Source organism: Brassica napus, chromosome C1 (genome assembly GCF_020379485.1).
Source record: "Brassica napus cultivar Da-Ae chromosome C1, Da-Ae, whole genome shotgun sequence".
Classification (NCBI taxonomy): Eukaryota; Viridiplantae; Streptophyta; class Magnoliopsida; order Brassicales; family Brassicaceae; genus Brassica; species Brassica napus.
Window position 1 is genome coordinate 5069254 of NC_063444.1, and position 24367 is coordinate 5093620.

The following is a 24367-nucleotide window of genomic DNA, read 5'->3' on the forward strand; positions in this document are numbered from 1 at the left end:
GAGGCGCGTGGAGAGCACAATCAAGGTCCAATGGCAAGTCTTAGTTGGGATTGAAGGGTGTGTACTGCACGGTTAAGGATTCTAACCTTTCTCGAATCTGTTTATGTGTTGGTGATGCTCGTGCGCGTCCGGTCTACCTCGATGATCTTCTCCTCTGGTGTTATTTGTGGATGTGTTCTTGTTAGGTATGTCCGTCCTTGAGTGCAAGGTAGTGCTCTCCTCTCTTTTAGTGATCTATCCCTTCCTTATTTTAGCATAAGTTGTGTTCTTTGTTGTTGTTTTACTCTTGGTACTGAGGGGTGTTGTTTTACCCCGTCGGCTTATGGTTCCACAAAGGTTCTGTTCTTTTGCCGGTTCTGTGTAAAGCATGGTTATTTCAATATTAATTCAACAGATAGACAAAAAATAATAATGATGCATTATGTTTTTCTTACTTTTTTTGTTCGACTTTAAAACCGATTTCTTTTATCTAACCTGGAGGTAATGATTTTGTGAAAGAAAGATAATCGATCTGATAAAAGTAACCCAAGCTGCACCCTTTATACCATTGGAAGATTTACTTTCTTTTGAAAAACTTTAAATTCACATAAAAAGAAGATTTATAAAGGAGAAAAAAAAGAAAAAACAATAAAGAGAAATATTCTCGTTGGGATCAGAGAAACTAAGAGATCGGAGAAAGAGTGTGGCAGCAATGATCAGTTAATACGTCATCGTTTTATGCATGCAGTATATAGTTATGCAATATGAAGCAAAGCGACAAAGCGAAAGTACTTGCTAAACTTGTTATAGACATATGCATAAGTATTTTCTTTTGATTTTTAAACTTTTTTTGCTTTTATTTGTTATTTTTTCCTCTTGAGTTGTGACTTTAATCACATTCTCTTAGATTTCACTAGCAAAAGCTCTTGACACCTTCCTTCTTTATTCTTTTACTTGCTTTATTTTATATTTTAAATTTAACTATGGTTGTTTCTTTTGTGATCACTTTGTCCCCGACTTGTCTCTCTAATAACCGTTCCTTAATTTGCCAAGAAAATAACATTATCTTGGCAGTAATGTATGTAGTTTGGAATCGGTTCTTATGTTTATATACAGAATCGGTTATTGAGCCGTGGTTTAAATGATGATTTACCATTGTTGATCGTTCTGCAGAGAAAACTAACTATGTGCAAATGAACAACTAATCTCCAAGAAACTATTATGTTGAAAATTTAGCATGTATAGTATGTTGCAATTTCGAAAAATAAACATTTTCTTCTTAAATTTGCATAATTGGACTTGGACATGGACTTTGACATATTGTTAAACCATTTTATTATAGAGATGATTCTACGCTAAATAAACATTCAATATGTAAATTTTGCACGCAATGAGATTAGAGTCTATAATTATACACTATTTTAATTTGCTCCATAAATTTTAGTTTTTTGGGTTTATAATAATCTAAATATGCCACAGAATTTTTTCACTGAAATTGTCTCTGTCCACCTTAAGAGAGCTGTTGGCTTCCAACAAACTTTTTCTGTATAGTTAGGTTTCAGCCAAATCTGCTACTAACATTTAGTTCATCGACCATATGCACTTTTAAGGCATTTAATATTGCTATGACGATCGTGATAAATGTTTTAAGGTAAACAATCGAGTCTGCAATTATATGTCAGAACCTACTAAGAAGAAGCAACCATGTGCTTGTTGTTTTAGCTCATGTACATGTACTGAGTACAGAGTAGTGAAATACTTTGAACATGATTAGATCATTTGGTAGGAGCTACAGCTTTTGCATGGGAGAAGACATAATGATTATGAAATACGTATACATGTTGTATAAAAATAATTAAGTAATGATAAAAAGATGGTAATAATTCGAGTACCATGCATGATCAAAAGTTGTGGTAACTTAACTGCTTCACACATAACATGCAATGCTTTTTTTTCATTCTGACACCGATCGCGAGACAGCGAGGACCATCAATCTTGGATTATCGTATCGTATGACTTGAGTAATACAGTATTTAAGAGAAATAGCAAGTTGGTATAAGAAATTTTCGCAAATCCACCAATTAGACGAGGCATTAGCTAGGGCGAAACTTAAGATCAAATCTATGACTGGAAGAGTTCAAATATATACTATATAGTATGTATAGAATTTCAAGTTTAGGTTAGGGTATTACTGGTAACTGGAAAATAGCAAAATAATATATACTGCGAAATTATAACGCTTTAGTTTTATACTCATAATCGCAATTAATATCTCGTTTTATTATGTATTTATGAGATGATATATACACATACACCTAAAATTCTCGAGTAATTTCACAACATTTGTCGTGGTGACATAACATTACTTGTGATGTCGTGATACAATCATATATATAATGTGCTGCCGAAAAAAACAAACTGATAATACGGTTTTGAGAAAAATAAAAAAATTAAGGTTTTTATGTTTATTATATTATGTACTAAAATACATGACATATAACAAATATGAAAACTATAAAATATAGTTTACTCGAATTTATAATTTATTGTCATTTTACTCAAATGACATATATTAGGTTAAATGTTAAATAAACATACCCACATATGTATATATATATTGTGTGCTTAGAGAGAGAAAGAGAGAAGATAGTGCTTTACAAATTGAAAGATAGGAGACAGATTGTTGCTTTTTATGGGAGCTTGAGGAATGAAATTCTGTGTCTCTTCAAAAATCATCCTCAAAGACAGTGACACCACCTCAATTTCTGTATAATATGTTTTTGTTTATATACATTAAATATATTGCAAATTTACTTTCACTTCTCTTTATCATTATCTTTTGCTTTTCTTTGTAGTTACGCTCTTTGAGTTTTCTAGTTTTAGGAATATCGAGACTTGGGAGAAACTAAGGAAAAAAAGACTTTTTTTTCATATGATACTATTACGCACATAAAGAAAGGTCAATTAACCTTTGAAGATATTATCTTGTGGTTTAATCTTGTTGGATAGCCCATACTGTATTCTCATAATTAATTCGGTTGAGCATTAGAAAATTTTGATTGCTGTCTTTCTCAAATTAAAACTTTGTGATGCATGACTAGCTCTTCAAATATATTATCAATTTTTTTTTTACTTTTAATCAAGAGAACCCCCAAAATAATTTAAAAGTTTTGAAAAGAACATGGACGGACCAAAGGTTCTGGAAGGAAGACTTCCTCATTACGAAGAAAGCACCATTTGTGTTTCTAAAACTTCACAATAGTCACAACTGCATATAGATCGCTCGAACACATAACTTGAAATATAACTTTTTAAGTCTCCTTCAAATTTATATGTGGACGTCCAAGACAAGCGCAAATCTAGAAACAGAGACAAGAAAGCACAAGTGAACGACAGATGAGTGGACTCCGATAATATAAAAAACATAATCTAAAGAATTTGTTTTATGGTAAACCCAAACTAATTTTATATGAAAAATAAAAATAAACAACTTATTTGAACAATACCCTAAATTATGTAATATTATAATGTTATTTGTATGTATAAAAAGTATAACAACACTTAAAAAACTTCAATTGTACGAACGGTGTTATCAAGCCGGCCCTCAACATTCATATGTAATATAAAGATGATAATTAATTAGTATATATAGTTCAATACATTGTTAACTTGAACCTGTGGAGGGAAACGAAGCTTGAAGGAAGTGGCAAATTCAAAAAAGCTTCAGAAAGCTGTTTTGTTATTCAAAAGACGAAAGCAAAAGGAGGATATAATTTATTATATAAAAAACATACAAGAATATGATATTTAATTAATAAAAATTTAAAGGACAAACAACATCAAAAGTATGAAACCAACCAACAATATAAAACCATAGCTTGCTCCTTCCTCATCTATTGGATACGTCTTTCATACTAAACTATATCTTTGTCACACTAAGTTTGCTTCCTCTTCCTTGACGCTTAAAAAAACTTCAAAGTCTTTTTGTTTGTCAGTGGTTTTGTGATGCGTACAGGGGCTTATACCGTGCACCAGACGCTAACACCAGAGGCTGCTTCAGTTCTGAAGCAATCTCTAACCTTAGCAAGAAGAAGAGGCCATTCTCAGGTCACACCTCTTCACGTCGCTTCGACGCTTTTAACCTCCACAAGATCAAATCTTTTTCGAAGGGCATGTCTCAAATCTCATCCTCTCACATCCCTCGGTCGCCAAATAGCTCACCCTTCTCTCCATTGCCGAGCCCTCGAGCTCTGTTTCAACGTTTCCCTCAACAGGCTTCCCACCGATCCAAACCCTCTGTTTCAGACTCAGCCTTCTCTCTCCAACGCCTTGGTCGCAGCTCTGAAGAGAGCACAGGCTCACCAGAGGAGAGGGTGCGTGGAGCAGCAGCAGCAGCAGAGCCAGCAGAACCAACCGTTCTTGGCGGTTAAAATCGAGCTAGAGCAGCTCGTTGTCTCGATTCTTGATGATCCTAGTGTGAGCAGAGTGATGAGAGAAGCTGGACTCTCTAGTGTGTCCGTGAAGAGTAACATAGAGGATGACTCCTCTGTTGCTTCCCCTGTTTTCTACGGCTCTTCTTCCTCCGTTGGTGTATTCTCTTCTCCTTGCTCTCCTACTTCTAGTGATAACAATCAAGGAGAAGGGACTTTAAACCCTAACCCTAATAAGTTCTGGCAGTCTCATCATCACTCCTTTCATTTCCCTAAAGGAAAGAACTCTACTCAAGATCAAGACGCAAACCCAGTCATCGAAGTGCTTATAGGGAAGAAGAACAGCAAGAAGAGGAACACAGTCATAGTTGGAGACTCTCTGTCTCTAACAGAAGGAATAGTTTCAAAACTCATGTCTAGAGTTGAGAGAGGAGAAGTTCCAGATGATTTAAAGCAAACCCACTTCATCAAGTTTCAGTTTTCTCAAGTTGGGTTGAGTTACATGAAGAAGGAGGATATAGAGGGACAAGTCAGAGAGCTGAAGAGGAAGATTGATTCTTACACTTCTTGGGGTGGCAAAGGTGTGATTGTTTGTCTTGGTGATCTGAACTGGGCGGTGTGGAGCGGTCCTAAGAGCGCGTCTTCATCGCATTACAGCGCGGCGGATCATCTAGTGGAGGAGATAGGGAGGTTGGTTTTTGAATGTAGCAACTCAGGAGCTAAAGTTTGGCTATTGGGGACAGCTTCTTACCAAACGTACATGAAGTGTCAGATGAAGCAGCCTCCACTTGATGTTCAATGGGCTCTTCAAGCTGTTTCAGTTCCTTCAGGAGGACTCTCACTAGCCCTCCATGCTTCCAGGTTCCTCTCTTCTTCTTATTATTCTTTTCTGATCATTAATCAATAAGTTAGATACTCGCGGTTAATATTAAGCTTCTTGATGTTACAGTGGTAACCAAGTAATGGAGATGAAGCCTTTCAGAGTTAAAGAAGAAGAAGAGGAAGAAGATAAACTCAGTTTTTGCGGAGAATGTGCTTGTAACTATGAGAAAGAAGCAAAAGCTTTTATATTAGCTCAACATAAACTCTTACCACCGTGGCTGCAACCTCATGGTGATGCCAACAACATTAACAAAAAGGTACAATGTTTGTTTGTAAATGAATGATCTTTCTTTGTTATTGATATGTGTTTAAGTTACTAAACCGGCTTTTCCTTTTGTCGGTTGAAGTTTCAGGATGAACTGAGTGGACAGAGGAAGAAATGGAACCGGTTCTGTCAAGATCTTCACCACAAGAAACAGAGCAACTCTGTTTTACCGGATGCCTTTGTGGACTCACGTGCATCTAGTTCTGTGGCTAAGTTCAGACGACAAAACTCGTGTACTATCGAGTTTAGTTTCGGGAGTAATCATCAAGAAGGTCTAAAGAAGAATCTAACCGATGAACTGAGTTTGGATGGGTTCAAGATTAGCAATGATGAAGGTGTGGAGACCAAGATTACTCTTGCACTTGGCCATTCTCCGTTTCCATCTGATGTAGAGAAAGAAGAAGAAGAGACAGAGAGAGAGATTACAATGAGACAATTATCAGAGAAGCTTCACGAGAACATTCCATGGCAACGACAAGTTCTTCCTTCAGTGGTTGAAGCCATGGAAGAATCTGTAAAGAGGAGAGATGTTTGGATGCTTCTTTCAGGAAACGACGTGACTGCGAAAAGAAGATTGGCTCTTACAATCGCAACTTCTCTTTTCGGGTCAGTCGAAAACATGCTGAAGATTAATATGAGAACATCCAAGGCAGGTGAAGTGTGCGAGGAGCTGGAGAAGGCGTTGAAGGACAGAGAAAAGGTTGTTGTTTTGATAGAGAGAGTTGATTTAGCCGATGCCCGGTTCGAGAAGCTCCTCGTTGATCGATTCGAGGCTGGAGATTTGGATGTTTCTCAAGGAAAGAAGAGACAAATGATCTTCCTTTTGACGAGAGAAGATGAAGAATGTGTAGAGAAGGAGCATGTTGTCATACCAATGATGTTGAAGTGTAAGAAATCAAGTTCTAGTTTGGTCAACCACAAGAGGAAAGCAGAATCTGATGCTACGCTGACGATGATTAAGACGAAGAGTCCAAGAATCCAAGAGGAGGAGGATGTGTCTTGCAACACAAGCAACATCAAGAATGAGTTCTCAAGGCAGTTGAGTTTGGGATCAAATATTCTAGACCTCAACTTAAGAGTTGATGCTGAAGAAGAAGAAGCTAAACCGGTCACTCCAATCTCAAGCGGGTTTGAAGAACGTTTTCAAGGCTCGATCAAGAACCGGTTTGATTTCACAGTTTTGTCGAACGAAGATATAACTGATTTTTTCATGGCGAAGATCAAAGATTCGTTCGAGGAGATTCTCGGGCAGCAGGAAGAGAGATTCGGGTTCACCGTCGATGCGGAGTTGATCGAGAAGTTCTACAAAGGGTGTGGGGTTTTTGCTAACAGTTTGTTCGAAGAGTGGGTGAAAGAGGTTTTTCAAACGGGCTTAGTAACGGTCAAAAACGGCGGGAAAGAGGGCATTAGTGTAATTAACCTATGTTTGGGAGGTATAGATATGATTGACCAAGGGGAGAAGGTATACGAGGAGGAAGGTTTCATGGGCACTTGTCTACCCAGTAGAATCCATGTTTTCTTTGATGGTTAGCTTTGGCTTTAACTACTGTTTTCAGTTTCTATTTATGATCATATATATTACATAACTTGCTATTATAATCATATCAATTATGATCTCAAGAAAAGTTGAACTTGACCGCATTGTTTTTTGTGCAAACATATAAGTTTTTTTTTTTTTGACTAATGTGTAAACATATAAGTTGCCCCGCTTCATGATATAATGTGCTTTTAACATGGTTTTTTTTTTTCAAATAGCGTTACTTTTTTCATTCCATTATCTTTTGTATAGATTTGATGATAGGAAATTCATCAAATAACTGTTTTGAATGTACATATTTATTTTGAATGGATTAATCCATAATGGAGTTGAGATAATTAAGGCTTTACGTGAACTGTATATATTATTTGTCTTATTGTAGAATGTAGTGGAAACTGGAAATGACAATATGCTAAAGAGTGACACAAGAAATCGAGTTCTAGTTTGGTCAGCCACAAGAGGAAACATGAATTTGATGTTGCACCGACGCTGATTAAGACGAAGAATCCAAGAGGAGGAGGATGTGGCTTGCGACACGAAACAACATCAAGAAAGAGTTCCCAAGAAAGTTGAGATTGGGTCAAATGCTCTAGACCTAAACTCAAGAGTTGATGCCGATGAAGAAGAAGCTAAAACGGTCATTCAAATCTCATGCGGGTTTGAAGAACGTCTTCTAGGCTCGATCAAGAACCGGTTTGATTTCACAGTTTTGTCAGACGAAAATATAACTGATTTTTTTCATGGCGAATTTTTCGTGCAAAGAGATCCTTGGGATTGGTAAACAGGAAGAGAAATGCAGGTTCACCGTCCATGCGGAGTTGATCGAGGAGTTCTACGAGGAGGAAGGATTCATGGGTACTTGTCTACCCAACCGAATCCATGTTTCTTTGTTGATTAGCTTTGACTTTAATTACTGTTTTTAATTTCTATTATAATCATATACATATTACTTATTTTGCTGTTATTTTCTTATTTATATTTCTTTTTAAGAAAATTAAGAAAATAGTTACGATCCAGTACACATTTTTTTTTTACACAAATGGTATGCTATTATATGATAACACGCCATTTGACATAAAGCCGTATTATTTGATTAAAAATGAGAATGACACCTTTTTAAAAGACATTATTTATTTTAAATCTTGCTTTCGCTTGCTGCAATTCTTTTACAGCATCTAAACTGATGATTGTATCTTCAATATTGAATATCAATGGCTGGCAAATTTCAAAAATGAGATAACCTAAGAAGTAAGAACATATGGGTCCTTTGAGTTTGGTCAGTAAGATATGTTCATGGCTATAGGGACTTAAAGCACGGCATACCAAATTCAGCTGGTTATTCCAGGCCAATTTTTTCTGGCCAGATTGAATGGTGACTCAAACATGTTAAGTTATGATCTACTATATTAACTTTAAGTCATATTTTTCAGTTAGTAAAATATATAAGGTCAAATGCTGACTTTAACTATTTTTATTATATTTTCCCATTGTTTGGTAATAATTCATTAAATGAATTATATAAAGGGAAAGGTGATCAAATTTCACGTTATAAATTAGATTTACTTTTTTTTTTGTAACACAAATTAGATTTACTTATTTGACCAAAAAAAAATTAGATTTACATACTGTGTTAAAAAGATAGATTTATTTACATCTTATGCAGACCCAATTATGGATAAACCAGTAAAATATAGGCTTCGGCCTGATAGGATTATTGAAGTAGGGCCCGTTTTACTCATAAATATTACTAAATTCGTCAAATATGGGCTTGGCTTATATCCTAATTTGTTTTGATTAAAAATTAGATATTAGATATTGGGATGATTATAATAGGTGGTTTAGAACGTTAGCTGAATTTAATGGTTTGCTTAAAAATTATTTTTGAGTATATTTAATGAAATATCATACATTATTACATTAATATAGGTTAGTTCCAACATAGTATTTCTATTTTAGCAAGAGAGAAATGTGTATGTTAAAGTATATGTCATTAGGTTAATTATGAATTTATGATATTGTCTATAAGAATAGGAAAAAATATATAACATAAGTAATAGTAGTACGTTAGGCGAATATAATAGGTGGTTTAAAACGTTAGGTGAATTTAATAGGTAGTTTAGAAGAATTATTTTGAGTATATCTAATCAAAATATCACACATTAATAGAGGTTAGGCCTAACATAGTATTTATGTTTTAAGAAGCGAGATTAGCTCTAATGGTAACAATAGTGGGAGATATATTGTGCTGATTTGACTTAAAATTATATATTTGATCTCTTTAAAAAAAGGTTAATAGATAATTGGTAAAAAAATGTTTGTTTATGCACCTGATATGATGAAGACCGGCTCTAATCCTAGTTAAAAAATCAAACATAGTGCTGAAATAAACAATGGAAAACAGAAATCAAATAAATAAGAAGTTAGTAATTAGCTGTTTTACTGTGTAGCCAATTTGATAATGAAGCTATGATGATATATCGTGTACAACATATATATATATATATATATATATATATATATATATATATATATATATATATATGTAATGACAATTTATGCTCTTATTTTGATTAAAATGATTGATGGTAGTAAAAAGTGTAAACGTTATGGGAAAAATCCCATACCATAATTTTTTTAAACATGTCTATTAAAAAATATACAATCAACAAAGTTAAGTTCATTCAAGTTGTAAATGTTTTAAATAAACACAAATCATACCAATTAATTGTTCAGAATTTAAATTATTTATGTGTGTTTGAAAAACTGAGTCAGAATCTAGGACATAATTTTAAAGTTTTGGGGAGTTTTCTAATGAAATCAAAAGTCCAAGGAGGAAAATAATGGAGTATTCTTAAAAAGAAGGCGAAAAAGAAACAACAGAGGAATATAGGTACCGGATCATAAATATTATTTTAGAAACATTTTGTTCAAAAGAAGAAGAAAGTTGGAGACTTTCGTCTTCATTGCTCTGAGTTCTAAACTTGCCGCCAACGGCTACTCTCCTGTAGCTCGCAACGAAAATACTGGTCGCCGATTTTGATTCAGCTTTCAGTTTCTTTAAAATCTCAGCTGTTGAAGAGTTAGAGACCTCTTCATTCTTGCGATTGGCACCGATTTTGTTTCCGCGGGTTCGTTTCTCGCAATCTCAGGTAGACGTCTTTGATTTTCTGATATTTTCTTTCAGGTGGCTTCTTTTACGTTAGTTATGGGGGCCCCTAACTCGTTTTGAGACGAATCTGAGGTGGCTTCTTTTACGTTTCTTTGGAATCCAACATTCTCGCGACTCTCACCTGATTCTGATTCGCCGGTTTGGATCTCTCGCAGGTGAACGGCTTGTTACGAGCTGGAATCGATTGCGACCCTCACCTGCCTCTGATTTCGCCGGTTTAGTCTCTCGCCGGTGAACCTCTTGTTACGAGTTGCGGCTCTCACCTCCTTCCGAGTTCGCCGGTGAGCTGCTTGTTACTGATTTACTCTGTTGGATTCTCTCAGGTTTGTGAGCTATGTTTCCTCATAAATGCAGGCAGGTGGCAAAATCATCAACAACATCCAGCGATTAGTAGTGACATCAATTCCTGAGGTTGAACACAGTCGCTCTTCACCAGTCACCACTGCATCTGTAAGTCCAAGTGATTCTTGTTCGAGAGTAGCACCAGTCTAACAAAATTGTTTTTGTTGCCATAGTTTGTTTTCCACTGTCACTGAAACTTCTTCAATGTCTCATGGATCCTGCTTCCATTCTCCTGTTAAGAGCTCCTAACATATTGTATGAGTTAGTGAGTTACACTAGATGTAGCAGGTGAATTAAGTTTGACAGTAATCCTTGGATCAACAGAGAACAGTAGCGACTTCATTAGTATCAAAAGCAACTAGTTTTTCATCAAAATATTCTGCAACTTGAGTAGCCAAACTAACACAAGTTTAATAGTAATTTGTTGTCAATCTAGACATGGTTCCTCTTGATTATCTGTTTTCTTCAGTTGAACAAAGTTTGTTTTTTTTTCCTTCTCCACAGAAGAAGATGGATTCCAAGAACATGGATCACATATCTAGCCCAGTTTTGCGTCATGTATGTTCATGAAATAGATGTTTCGTTTTGTTTGATATATTTTTACATTTTCTGTAACATGACTACATATTTGCAGACTGTAACTCGCGGAGAATGCTCGTCCAGCCAAGTAATATTCTTTCATTTATCAAATTTCTTTTCAAAGTATCTCTAAGCCTTTTAGGAGATATTCTCATTATATATTTGAATTGATCTATATCTTGTTCGGAAATATTTGTTAATAGGGATCAACAGATGCCCTGGCCAAATTGCGGGTATGGATACATTCATATTGTTTTATCTCTGTTAGTAGTATGTGATCATAACGATTGACTTTTTATGCAGTCGTACATCCCTTTGGAGAAGATGCCTAAAGTTCTTCAGAAGCCATTCGAAGAAATACCACAAATGCTACATCCACATCTGCTAGATATCATTTTACATAGGCCGGAAAATGGTGAAATCTTTTCTTTCAAGGCTAAAAAAGGAACTTTTACAGTTTGGGCTAACTTCGTAGTAAGTTGGTGTCACTAGTTATGTTTGACTTTCATTTCCAATTTTTTCTTTCTCATTAGTTTTTATGTTGATTTCAGAGGCCAAAGAAAGAGGACTGCAAAAATTGGGAAAAATCAAAGTTTCCAGTACAAAACCAAGGAAAACATCGTAAATAACTTGGTCTCAATCTTTTCTTTTAAATGAATTTTGTTTGCACTGTGTGATGAATAATAAATCGAAATGCAGAGAATTGTTGGTCGATTGGGGGAAGTGAGCATATAAGTGAGGCCCGTGAGATTCACCATATTGACGAGAAGCTCACATCATACTCTGGCCAGTTTTTGGTTGATTTTGCCGATCCTGCTCGGGCAAAGGAAGTGTTTTTGAAGACCGAACAAAAGCACTATTGCTATCCGTATCCATGCATCTACGGTATGGAATATGCCATGGCTTATGGTATGCCAAAAACTGATGACTGGGGTCATACTGGATGCCATACTCAGGTGCTTCCCTCCAAGAGTCATGTTAAACTGCATCACGTCTTAAATGACGCCAGAGCATTCTCAGATGTCCGTAAAGCAATTCACTACCTTCAGACCCAACCAATACTTGCTCAAATTGGTATCTTTAAGCCCGAGTTTGGAAGGATTGGAAATGTAAGTGATTTATTCAAAGAAATTTTTTTTGGATGTTATAGATCTGAATAATTTGGAACTAACAATTATGCATTTTCCTATGTTGCAGGGAGTTTACCGCGGACCTACCTCTGTTCATTCTGTTTTCTCTGCATGGCATCAAGTTTCAATACGGTTTATAACCGTGGAGAATGGAGAGTTGATTGCACACTGCAGGAATAGCCATGGTGAAGAAAGGGGATTACTGGGATATTTCAAGGCATCTTTAGATATTATGCTACTTGAACTATGTACATCTGGAGTGCCATCATATACTGTTCCAACTAGACTCTTCAAAATGTTTTTCTGTGGAGAAGTCCGGAGCGAATACGAGGTGATGTGTTTTCTTTATTGTTTAGTTTAGTGATAATGTTTTCTTAATCAAAGTAGTTAGTTACCTATTCATGTTAGTTTTCAGTTTCTTAAAACTGATGTCTATTTTTTTTTTTGCAGAGGAAGGTTGAAGAACATTTTATTGAGGGTGGTCATCAAGTCGGTATCTCAGATTATATCTCATTTTTGATTTTTGAAGGAATTTGTCACAATACGTCTGGCAGTGTGATTCAGCTTGAGGTATGATTTAAATACTATATAAATATTACTTGATTGTCACTCTAATTAAGCTTAATGAACATTATAATGTATATATATGTTTTCTGGTTACAGGATGGTGAGAATGTAATCATTGGAAGTCCAACAAACCGAGCTTTACTTAAATGGGCCTTAAAGGTTTTCTTTCCAGTCTCAGTTGATTCAACTAGTTGTTCCAATTTTTTTTGTATTGATTACTAATTCTCATACTTGTTGTATCTTTTGCAGAGAGACATGAGCTTCACTTCTATCAAGTCCGAGTCCATGTTTATTAAACGTTCTGGAATGGATTCGTCCATGGAATGCCTAGGCACAGCAGTTGAATGTGTAAGTGATGTCTCATTATTCCTTGCTACTTTCTGCTTTTCTAGTTGATCAATTTTGGTATACTTGTTTTACCTAAGTCTTAACTTTTATTTTATCCTCAGAAAAATACAAGTAGGCCTGGTGTTCGGATTCACTGGAAAGGCGACGCTAACAAAATCCTAGAACAGTGTACACAAGTTTATAACAAAAGTTCCTTACCGATGAGTGAAACCGAGGTTAGCAATCATTATTCTTTTAACTTATGAATGAAAACCAGGTTGGCAAAACATATTTCTGAATCTGGTTATGTTATTTTAGAGGGAAGCATTCAAAGCTGTTATCGACAATATGGTTGCACAAGAACTAAGATGCGTTGCTCTTGCATTCACAACCATTGCAAACGAAGATGTTCCATCTCAAAAGGAAATAAAAAATTGGATATTACCAAAAGGAGGACTTGTTCTGCTTGGTATCTTTGGTATTAAGGTAATAGTTTATGTTTGGCCACGGTACCTTTAAATTCTCTTGTACTAACATCGCAAAACAAATTTTCTTATAGAATCCATGTCGCCCAGTTGAGGATGATGAGATGCAGGTGCGTAGATGTAATTATTATTCATATTTTGTTAATTGTCTAATTTCTCTTGTTGTGATGATAGGCTTTAGCAACTTTCGAGGAAGAGAACAAGATAGAGGCCAGAGGAGTAAGGATAGTTCGTTAATTGATTAGCGTTTCCTTATTACTCAGTCCTAACATATTTTCAGTATATCAGCAGGAATGTTAAAGTAGGAGTTTGTGCTTTTACTTTTGAAAAAAAAAAATGGAGTTGATTTTTGATGTAGACGGAAGAGGAGACCAAGGAGATACCTGACGACAACGTCCCAGATGATAATCAAGAGTGCTCCTCATACGTTACAGATTCCAGCGTAAGATCTTTATCTCCCTTTTGTTAACTATCCTAAATTGCTTTGATTTTGTTCATGTGATCACTCTTCTCTCACGTGGCTTGTGTATTTATAATGCTCTCTCTCTCTCTCTTGTGGATATTGATTTAGTTGTGAATGTGCGTAGGCTTTTCTTGCTGGTGAGAAGATAAAACCTGAACAGTGGCGCTATTATTACGACACCGATCTCTGCGCTAGACTTGGACTGTACTGTTACAATCTTCAGAAGGTTTTCTTCTCTAGTCTTGTTCTAACACTATTTTATTACGCACACATTCACCACTTATCACCTAAGTTAAGCTTCCTGTCCTACTTTCTCATCTCTATAGGGCACAGTTTACGATTTTGGGTTTGTGAGAACGTTATACACTGGGTATGATTCGTTCAGCAAGTCTTTCATAACACTGGAGGCAATGAATCCAGCTGACCGTTCTCGATTCACTTTGGAGACGTGCGTTAAGCATAACTATGAACAAGTTACAAGCGGACTGGGTTTGTGGTGGGAGACGCACATTTGCAGGGTGGAAGGTAAAAGAGATGTCTAACAGCTATCCGTATACGTTATGACTGGTTCCTCTGCTATTGTCATATTTTTTTCTGTGTGTGGTTAAAAGGTAGCGAAGAGGCTGATTATGAGTGGGACGATGGAGCCGTAAATGATTATTACAAAGGTGAAATGCCCGAATGGCTGTCTGATGACCATCAGCAACGATGCTACGTGGTAACTCTTCTGCGTTGCATCTAGTAGTCAATTCATAGATGTACAAAATCATTCATGTTTCCACTGTTTGTTTTTCTTTTTGACTATTGGGTGTGTGGATCCATAGGTTGAACAATCAGAGCTTCAGGACAAAAAAAATTGGTGGCTGCCTCTCTTGACTGAATTTGCCTTCTACACAAAATGGAATGGAACCCTCAGGGCGAGAGATATTGCGGAATGCAGATCTTTGATTACTGGTTGTGGAAACTCTTGATGAAGAAGCTGAGAAAGAGCCGAGTGATAAGCTCAATGCGGCCAATGCAATCTTCTACATAACTTTTGAGTGCGTGGAGGATCCAACGAAAGGTCGTTACAGGGCGGTTTTACGGAAGACGATGGATGGGAAACCTGGGCACATGCGCCTCGAGGTTATGTGTTGGTGCATGAGCGAGAGAGCCGAAGAAAGGGAACCACAACCTACAACCGCAGCCAAATGAAACTCGCTGGACACTCAAAAGACTGCAAACTAAACGAATTTGTTCATTCTATCTCGTTTGGAAAATTTCTTTCACAATATTCTACATATCGACATCTAGAGAAATGTAATCACAGTCCTCTGACACTAAAATCCGCGCTGTTGCTGCCCTCGCGGATCATTATCTTGCTGAAGTTTTTAAAAGTGAACATTTAATTTTTTCAACAAAAGTTTCGGAAATTAGTTATGTTTAAATATTGTACTCTTGTTAAATAGTTATAATAAATCATATCCACAACTGACTAATAGAGTATACGAATATTTTAGTAACCAAAATATCCAATCACACTTGATATTGGTAGACTAACTTAAATTTTGTTAACTAATTTTCATTAGAAAATAAAGTTCTAAGTTTATGTGGACCTATTTTGTTATGATATACTTGCTAGAAAAATATTTTCTAATTACACAATTATTAATTAATTTTTTTTTTGTCTAAACACAATTATTAATTACTAAACTTCAGAATAATGTCTCCGACCAAATTAAGATATTGAAATGCCAAATTTAAGATGAGTTTGACATATCCACTGGTAGATTTTAGCGCCCATGTCCGGCACCGTCGCCTTCGAGTGGCCAGCATCATCACCGGCTGCTCTTTTTTCATTCCGATGATTGTCAAACTCCGAACTAAAAAATGTTTAATAAATAAGCTTAAATGACATAGGACTTCAATCACAATAGCTCTACTAATAACAAATTAAACTTCAATAATGAAATTTATGGGCTGTTACCAAAAAATAAACTTCAATATTTACAACTCCATCGGTCCGGTCATACTAGTTATGTTTCAAAAAAAATGCTTTACGATTAAGACATGGAATCCTAATTGAGATATGAAAATAATTCCTTTACGTATGTTAAATTAAAGTCTATATCTGTAAATGGAAAATCCTCGATTTATATTGGTTTACAGTTTATTTAACGTATTTATGGTTGGGCCTTTGTATAGGCTTTTGAAGGAAAACAAGAGACCAATCAGACTTTCCCTTGATAGAACTTGTGCTGCACAACGAACCATAGGGTCGGTCAAAACCACTAGTGCATATAAAATGAAAGGTATTGAAATGGCAATCATTTAATACCCTAAGACACTGCAGGAGAACATATAACGTAATGTTCAAACAAAAACAAAAAGAGAACATAGTACATATTGAGTCTTCACATTATGGGTTGAACAAATAAGGAAATGAATACGAAACTGAAAGAAGTTACCATTCACTCTGTCTGCTTGCAGATGCTTTACAAAAAGTGTGCAGCCTTAGGGAGCAAACATCAATGATTAGACATAAGTCATAACAGATCAATGAACCATTCGTTCTCATACTAATTATTGCATTACAAACAGAAATCTCTCCTTAAACGATAATAATAGATCCAACTCGTTCTAGTCCAAATAGTTTTAGACAAACACAACATAAAACATTTAACATATCATGACAGAATTAGTAAATAGCCTTAGAAATTATAAACGAGCAGATCCGCAGTTCTGTCTATTGTTCTTATTCTTCAGGTTAATAGGCGTTAATGATAGGTATTGTAAAAGAGCAGATCCCTATCAATCTTTTCTTCTTCTTCAGCTTAATCTGCTGTTGCTGCAACTTCAATATACATATGTCCTGGCTTCCCATCCATGGTTTTCCTTATTACCGCGTTGTGATCACCCGCCCATTCTGAAGATTCACCATTATACTTGTAACTTACGTAGAAGATTGCATTATGGGCTTTCAGCTTCTCATGGCCTTCTTCTGTGTCTTCTTTAGTTACTACAACCACCTTCTCAATCTCCAAGGGTGGGGGAGCAGTCAACACCTACAAAAGAAAAAGGTTCAAGTTATTTTCTTTCTTTTTTTGGCAGAGAATCTCTCTCAAGGGGACTTACATTATTTGTTTTTGAGTAGAACGCAATTTCGGTGAATAGATACAGCCAATCATTCTCCTGCAACTCTGATTCTTGCACCTGTGATGAGATCAACAGAACAGAATGTATGTTACCTGCCTAGTTAACATGTCAGACAAGTTGCCTTCTCAAGCTAAAAAAAAAAAAGAAGTTGCAGTTTCAAACAGTGGATATGATCTTACCACATAATAGTTTTTCTTGCCACGAGCCAATTCTTCATCAGACGACCATTTGGGTATTGCATCTTTGTAGAAATCATCTACTGCCTTATCGTCCCAACGTGCATCCGCAGCATTTTCACCTATAAAAGAGTTCTCTATAAACAGTTAGTTCTCTTAAATTAAACCAGAACTCCCAGCGATATATATAAAGACTTAGACAATATCCATCACAGACCACGAATGTTGGTGATATAATCTTACATTTGATTCTGCAGGCTAAGGTAGTCCACATAACGGGACGGTCTGGAGAAGAATCTTCGTTTAACAAGGTCTGAAAAGAGAAGACCGAGCCAGAGACAGGATCCTTGGCGTCCAAAGTTACATAGACGTAGTCGTATGCAGTAGAGATAACACTATACTTTTCCCAGCGCCCAAACTTGAAGTTTGTTCCCTGTCTCAAAGCAAAAAGATTAGCTCTTTAAATAATGCAATCCACCATTTTAAAATAACCAAAGAAGGCGCATAAAGCGTTGTGGAACACACACGTTTATAATTTATTTCACCTCACCATGTTCCATAGATCCGTTGACAAAGAAAAAATAAAGATAAAACTCATATAGGTATAACAACTGTTTTAAGAAAAATCATGTTATAGTATATATTATCTTCAATTTTTTATATATGATTTTAAACTAAAATCTTTATTCCAATGTTTTACACAGCATAATAATGTACATGAAAATCCTAAATAAATAAAGAAATTACCCAAGTTCCCCACATCAGTAGCAATGAAAAAAAAAAAAACATGAAGATGCAGTGATCACAGTTTACCTTGTGAAAATTGTGGCAGTGAAGTCCAAGCCTACCATAAAGAGCGATATCATAATCATCGCCCCAAGTAGACTTAACTAGCATAGACGGATAACAACTGTTATTCACATCAAAACCCTACAAAAACACGAAGAAAAAAAAAATCGAAAAGATCATCAAATCATCCAACTGTCAAATCCAAAAAACACGACCGATAGACATATACAAGCAGCAACAACATGATTAAGAAGAATTCGAAGAGAGATTACATCGGCCAGCCCTTCTTGATTGAAATCGGGATGGTTCGGAACATCCAAACCGAAGAACTTTAGCTTAGCCTTCCGCCTTCTTTTTTCCAATCGCAATAACTCAATATCCTCCATAACCTCCTCCAACTCTTCCCCAGATCTCACAATTTTTTCAGGATATATCCAACAGCCATAAGATAAACTTTAATCGAGGCGTCACTTTAGGTCTACAAAACATAATACTAAATCAAAATTCTGTCAGTTGTAAGCCCATAAACACGAAACATTTGGGTCTAGGTCCACGGCATAGTGGCCCATTTTCGACCCATTTGTTATTCTTTATAATTTTCCTGCGATCTGAAAAATTAGGGTCTGGATATATGGGGGATTCGTCGCCAGAAGAATATGATCCTGATTATGCCCGATTCGCAGCGGAGGTTCTCCGAATTTTCTTATAAATCATCTTCTTTATAGGCTCGTAGCTTCCTTTCATATATCGCTAGTGCTTGGTTCTATAATATATTGCTTTGGTTATGTAGATCCGAGCGCTATTGAAGGAGAACGGAGAAGATAAAAAACCGTTCTCCTCCTCCTATGATCCGGCTGATGGAGGGTGGTCCACATACGTTACAGATGCCAACGTACGTAACATCTTGAGTTTTGTTCATTTCTCCTCTCACGTACCTGACTTTTGTTTTTATAATTCACTATTAGGCTTTCTTTGCTGGTAGAAGGATAAAACCTCAAGCATGGCGTGTTCATTATGACAGAGGCCTCTGCGCTAGACTTGCACTTTACTGTTACAATCTTCAGAATGGCACAGCTTACGATTTTCAGGTTATCATTCAGATACATGAGCAGAATCGCCTTTCCTTCACCAAGTCTTTCATAACATTTGACGCCGTTAATCCATCCGACCCTACTTCTCCCCTCACTTTCGAGACTTGCGTTAAGCATGTCGATGATCAAGTCACATTCGTCCCCAAATTGTGGTGGGAGACGCACATTTGCAGGGTGGAAGGTAAAAAAAAAAATGTGTCTAACAGCTATTCGTATAGGGGTTCCTCTGCCATATTATCATTAGTTTTTCTCTGTGTGCTTAAAAAGGTAGCGACGAGGCTGATTATGAGTGGGACGAGGGAGCAGTTAATGATTATTACAAAGATGAAATGCCTGAATGGCTCTCTGATGACCGTCAGCAACGATGCTATGTGGTAAGTGGTTAACTCTCCTGTCTTGTAGTCAATTCATATCATTCATGTTTCCTTTGATTGTTTTTTACTATTGGGTGTGTGGATCCATTAGGTTGAACAATCAGAGCTTCATGACAAGAAAAACGGGTGGCTGCCTCTCTTAACTGAGTTTGCCTTCTTCACGAAATGGAATGGACCTCTCAGTCCGGGAGAGATTGAGGATTGCCGACCTTTGATTACTCAACATGTGGTTGTGGAAACTCATGGAGAAGGTGAGAAAGAGCCGCGTGATAAGCTCATTGCGGCCAATGCAATCTTCTACATAACTTTTGATTGCGTGGAGGATCCAACGAAAGGTCGTTACAGGGCGGTTGTACGGAAGACGATGGATGGTAAACCTGGGCACATGCGCCTCGAGGTTACGTGTTCGAGAGTCTAAGGAATCGGAGATCAAATTTCAGTATCTTGTTTAAATTCACAAGACTTCTTAACTTGGAAAAATCTCGAGAATGTATTAATAAGTAGTATCAATGTATGATCGAACTGATAGATCAGAATTATGTTATGAAACTTAAAGTTATTCCCATTTTATTGTCAGCATATTTTCTTTGTTGTACATGTTTATTGTAAAAAAGGTTCCGCTAAAACTGGGTAACCAAATTGATGATAACCACTTGGATGATCTTGACAATTTGATTATGCAAACATACAAGGACATTTGGATGATATTTTGTTTATGGCTGCAGAGTCCAGAAGCGGATGAATTATCTAAGCATGCTAAAATCAATAGTTGTGGTCTCTGTATTCCAGTGACATCCTAGTTGTAACAACTCTTTAGTATGTTTTAATCTATAAGTTTTTTTTTTTTCCCAACTGAAGTTTATTAATAGGATTAAATCCAAAATGGGCAAAGCCCAAACCTTACAAAAATCCGAAGCCCAAAAACAGAGGCATACAACCAAGTAAAACAAACTAGGCCCGAGGCCCACACAAACAACCGAAACCCTAGTAGGCTAGGCGTCGCTCTTCACGCGAAGCCGCACGCCTCCTTTCTTCCTCCGGTACCAGCGACCGCGTCACGACGACTCAACGGCCACCGTCGACAGCAAAGTCGAAACCGGAACTCAACCATTCAACCAGACCTTCGAGATACTCGAATCCAACAAACACATAAACTTCAAACCAAACAGACGGATCTACGAATTACCAACAGATATTAAAGCCTACAATCGATTCATCATCTCCGACATATAAGCGGCAACAGATTCAGATCGAGAAGCGATAACCAAAGAAGCTCAAACTCGTAGATCTAAATGAGGAGAAATAAAAAAAACCCTAAAACGAACGCCGGCGCCAGCGATGTTGCGGAAGCCACCGCCTCCCGGAAGCAGAAGCCGACGATGGCGATGCTGAAGGAGCCACCGCCTCCCGGTACCCAAAACCGGCGAAGAAGGTGCTGGAAAAGCCACCCCTTCCCAGAAACAAGTCGGACGACCACCATAGAGAGGTGCGACGCCGAAACCTATGTAGATCAAGAGACCCCGAACAAAAGCCAGATGCTAAAACGAAAAAAAGAACTCCACAACCGGACCGACGGTGGCTCAGAGAGCCTCGCCGTCGGCCGGAAATCTCTCTCTCTCTTTTCTCTCTCTCTTTGATCAGCTATTCCAGATAATTGATGTTTAATCTATAAGTTAGCCGATAAAGAAAAAACAATAATACTTTGGTTTATTATTCGGTATCGCCAACAATGTTGGGCCGGTAGTGTAGTTTTAGTCTTTTAATAATAATCATCATGGGCTCTGAAAATACGGGTTTTGGGTCTTAACCCGGTAAGTAAAGTGAGATAGATCCGGATGGATATTGTTTTCCTCTAGCGCGTCTCGGTTCCGGCTAATTCGAGAAAGGAGAATCAGAAGAAGAAACGAAGCTGTGAATCGTCCGTCGCTTGTGTAAGGAACGGAACTCTCTCTCTCTCTCTAGATCTTCGAGTATCTATAACGATTATATGAATCCTAGATCTTTTCGTGTTCATTTAGTCGTAAAAGAAAAGAAAAGAAAAGAAAAAATTATCTTTTCGTGTTCATCTAGCGCTCATTTACTGTATCCTTTCTCTTCGGCGTAGCCTAAGGCTGTGGATTGTTCCTATTTGTTAAACTATGCATCAATCTTAGGAAATTAGGGTTTTATGAGGCTTGAATTGTTGTATCTGTGATTGTTACTCCATCTGTGAGTGGAGTGTCAAAATTAAACTACGGCTGTCTAGGTTACGATATATTGATCTCGTTTCTTTTTTGCCGCACGATCTAGTTTTTTTTTTTCGTAAATGCATTACCATCTATTTTGCTTGTTGAGCTACATGACTGCCTCCTCTGTAACTGTGATCATCACTATATTAGCTTAAAGAGCTTAACATTCAGTTCAGTATGTTGCTCTACATAAAGTTACTTTTAGATTGGCTTGAATTTGAACGTTGAGTTATTCACTTTACAACAACTGATTCAATCTCATCAGTAAAGAGATGCTTTTAGATTTGCTACTTATAGCCTGTTTATCGCATCTGAATTTATGCAAGGCATTTTCTGGTTACATTTACTGGGAGTCATTAGAAAGTGTGTTCTCTTTCTGTTGTTGTCCTTTTATATATCTCTTACCTTTAAACACGATGCACTGCAGAAAAATCTGTAAACATGGCTGATTCTCATTTACACCCAGCGTTAACACGGGTACGTCGTCCAAGAGAGAATCATTATTCGTTACACATTCATTTTAGTCTGCTTCTTATGTTCTCACTGGTTATGCAGCACCGCCACACTGTACCAACCATCTCCGATGATTTCTACAACTATATGAAGCTGATAAAGAAAACTGAGCCTGAAATCATGTCTAAACTTTTGCCTATTCTACGCACAATACCAGACTCCGGTATCCAACTCGTTAATACCAAGACTACAGAGTTGTTTTGCACACTAATAGTGAGTTTCAATTGCAGATTCGAAGGGACGAGAGAAAGTTGGAAGAACAGTATGCTGTTTTGCAGTATGATGAAGATCATGGTAAATTGTCTCTTAATGTTCACATTGGATGCATACAAATACGTGTATATCTTTGCTCATGCATCTTTTCTTTTCCGACTCTTTGACATATCTGTGCAGAAACAGTTTGGGCTGTCATAGCAGCCAAGTTGTTCAGTGTTGTAAAACATAGACCGAAGAGCATCTTCACTAACTACTCAGCCCAGTATATACTTGACTTCGCTCCTCGCCCGGGAAAGACTCAGAGAAAACATCAGCATACTTGTTGCAAACCTCTTACCGTAGCGTACTTGTTGCAAACCTCCAACACGTAACCTCGAGGCTCATGTGCCCCGGTTTCCCATCCATCGTCTTCCGTATGACCGCCCTGTAACGACCTATTGTTGGATCCTCCACGCACTCAAAAGATATATAGAAGACTGCATTGGCCGCATTGAGCTTATCACTCGGCTCTTTCTCATCAAGGGTTTCCACAACCACATGTTGAGTAATCAAGGGTCGGCAATCTTCAATCTCTCCCGGACTGAGCGGTCCATTCCATTTCGTGAAGAAGGCAAACTCGGTTAAGAGAGGCAGCCACCCGTTTTTCTCGTCATGAAGCTCTGATTGTTCAACCTAATGGATCCACACACCCAATAGTAAAAAAAAACAATGGAAACATGAATGGTTTTGTGCTTTATATGAATTGACTACAAGACAGAAGAGTTACCACATAGCATCGTTGCTGACGGTCATCAGACAGCCATTTAGGCATTTCACCTTTGTAATAATCATGTACTGCTCCATCGTTCCACTCATAATCAGCCTCTTCGCTACCTTTTAACCACACAAAGAAAAACTTATGATAATATGGCAGAGCAACTCCCATCAATAACCTATACGGATACCTTTTTAGACACTTTTTTTTACCTTCCACCCTGCAAATGTGCGTCTCCCACCACAAATTTGGGACGTGTGTAACTTGATCATCGTTATGCTTAACACAAGTCTCGAAAGTCAGTGGAGAACGGTCGGCTGGATTAACGGCCTCAAATGTTACGAAAGACTTGGTGAAGTAAAGGTGAGTCTGCTCATGTAACTGACTGATAAACCGAAAATCGCAAGCTGTGCCCTAGAGAGATGAGAAAGTAACTGGAAAGCTTAACTTAGGTGATAAGTTTAGATAGTGTTCGTGTAATAAAATAGGAAAAAAATAACCTTCTGAAGATTGTAACAGTAGAGTGCAAGTCTAGCGCAGAGGCCTCTGTCATAATAAAACCGCCATGCTTTAGGTTTTATCCTCCTACCTGCAAAAAAAGCCTACGCACAATCACAACTAAATTAACATCGCCACAGAAAGGATGCATTATAAATACACAAGTCACGTAAGATAAGACATGAAGAAAGGGAGAGAAAGAAGTTACGTTGGCATCTGTAACGTATGTGGACCACCCTCGGTCAGCTGGATCATCATCGGAGAAGGAATTTTGTTCATCTTCTCCGAGCTCCTTCAATTCCGCTCGGACTTACATAACCACGTAATATATGAGAACCGATCATTAGCTATGAAAGGAAGCTGCGGCCTGTATTCAGAGAACCTCCGCTGCGATTCGGGCATACTCAGGATCATAGTACATTATTGAGTATTCACATA

General features: G+C 37.2%; 6 protein-coding genes across 9 annotated transcripts; 4 read left to right on the forward strand and 2 right to left on the reverse strand.

The window, feature by feature from the left end:
* Nucleotides 1–3009: 3009 nt before the first annotated feature.
* On the forward strand, nt 3010–7197 carry LOC106416701 (protein SMAX1-LIKE 4). Of its 2 annotated transcripts, none has more exons than XM_022694542.2 (3): nt 3010–5270; nt 5359–5548; nt 5645–7197. In XM_022694542.2, exons 1-3 carry the CDS (start codon nt 3985–3987, stop codon nt 7085–7087), a joined length of 2919 nt encoding a protein of 972 aa, XP_022550263.2. In that variant the 5' UTR covers nt 3010–3984; the 3' UTR covers nt 7088–7197. The 2 variants fall into 2 exon arrangements, with proteins under 2 accessions (XP_022550263.2, XP_013713074.2); XM_013857620.3 differs by having other exon boundaries at nt 3018–5270; nt 5639–7197.
* Nucleotides 7198–9765: 2568 nt separating this feature from the next.
* On the forward strand, nt 9766–16855 carry LOC106416994 (probable calcium-transporting ATPase 8, plasma membrane-type). Its single transcript, XM_022693858.2, has 18 exons — nt 9766–10543; nt 10617–10712; nt 11109–11162; nt 11239–11271; nt 11387–11416; nt 11487–12292; nt 12381–12644; nt 12764–12883; nt 12977–13039; nt 13130–13228; nt 13330–13443; nt 13526–13693; nt 13767–13802; nt 13867–14134; nt 14280–14381; nt 14482–14680; nt 14767–14873; nt 14980–16855. Exons 6-14 carry the CDS (start codon nt 12071–12073, stop codon nt 13927–13929), a joined length of 1149 nt encoding a protein of 382 aa, XP_022549579.2. The 5' UTR covers nt 9766–10543; nt 10617–10712; nt 11109–11162; nt 11239–11271; nt 11387–11416; nt 11487–12070; the 3' UTR covers nt 13930–14134; nt 14280–14381; nt 14482–14680; nt 14767–14873; nt 14980–16855.
* Nucleotides 16684–18721, reverse strand: LOC106418341 (UPF0725 protein At5g63820). Its single transcript, XM_013859027.3, has 6 exons — nt 18528–18721; nt 18280–18396; nt 17710–17899; nt 17470–17588; nt 17270–17347; nt 16684–17199 (listed from the first exon to the last, which is right to left on the reverse strand). The coding sequence occupies exons 1-6, from the start codon at nt 18639–18641 to the stop codon at nt 16969–16971; spliced, it is 849 nt and encodes a 282-aa protein (XP_013714481.2). The 5' UTR covers nt 18642–18721; the 3' UTR covers nt 16684–16968.
* An 87-nt stretch (nt 18722–18808) lies between these two features.
* On the forward strand, nt 18809–20315 carry LOC111202088 (UPF0725 protein At4g29550). Its single transcript, XM_022694543.2, has 5 exons — nt 18809–18943; nt 19046–19147; nt 19221–19527; nt 19614–19720; nt 19812–20315. The coding sequence occupies exons 1-5, from the start codon at nt 18887–18889 to the stop codon at nt 20136–20138; spliced, it is 900 nt and encodes a 299-aa protein (XP_022550264.2). The 5' UTR covers nt 18809–18886; the 3' UTR covers nt 20139–20315.
* A 1227-nt stretch (nt 20316–21542) lies between these two features.
* LOC106418211 lies at nt 21543–23551 on the forward strand. Of its 3 annotated transcripts, XM_048745345.1 has the most exons (5): nt 21543–21651; nt 22376–22425; nt 22504–22624; nt 22676–22755; nt 22855–23551. In XM_048745345.1, the coding sequence occupies exons 2-5, from the start codon at nt 22390–22392 to the stop codon at nt 22873–22875; spliced, it is 258 nt and encodes an 85-aa protein (XP_048601302.1). In that variant the 5' UTR covers nt 21543–21651; nt 22376–22389; the 3' UTR covers nt 22876–23551. The 3 variants fall into 3 exon arrangements, with proteins under 3 accessions (XP_048601302.1, XP_013714326.1, XP_013714328.1); XM_013858872.3 differs by having other exon boundaries at nt 22504–22755; XM_013858874.3 differs by having other exon boundaries at nt 21549–21656; nt 22504–22755.
* LOC106418212 (UPF0725 protein At4g29550-like) lies at nt 23011–24350 on the reverse strand. Its single transcript, XM_022693860.2, has 6 exons — nt 24312–24350; nt 24138–24221; nt 23932–24033; nt 23644–23845; nt 23444–23550; nt 23011–23349 (listed from the first exon to the last, which is right to left on the reverse strand). The coding sequence occupies exons 1-6, from the start codon at nt 24348–24350 to the stop codon at nt 23011–23013; spliced, it is 873 nt and encodes a 290-aa protein (XP_022549581.1).
* Nucleotides 24351–24367: the final 17 nt, after the last annotated feature.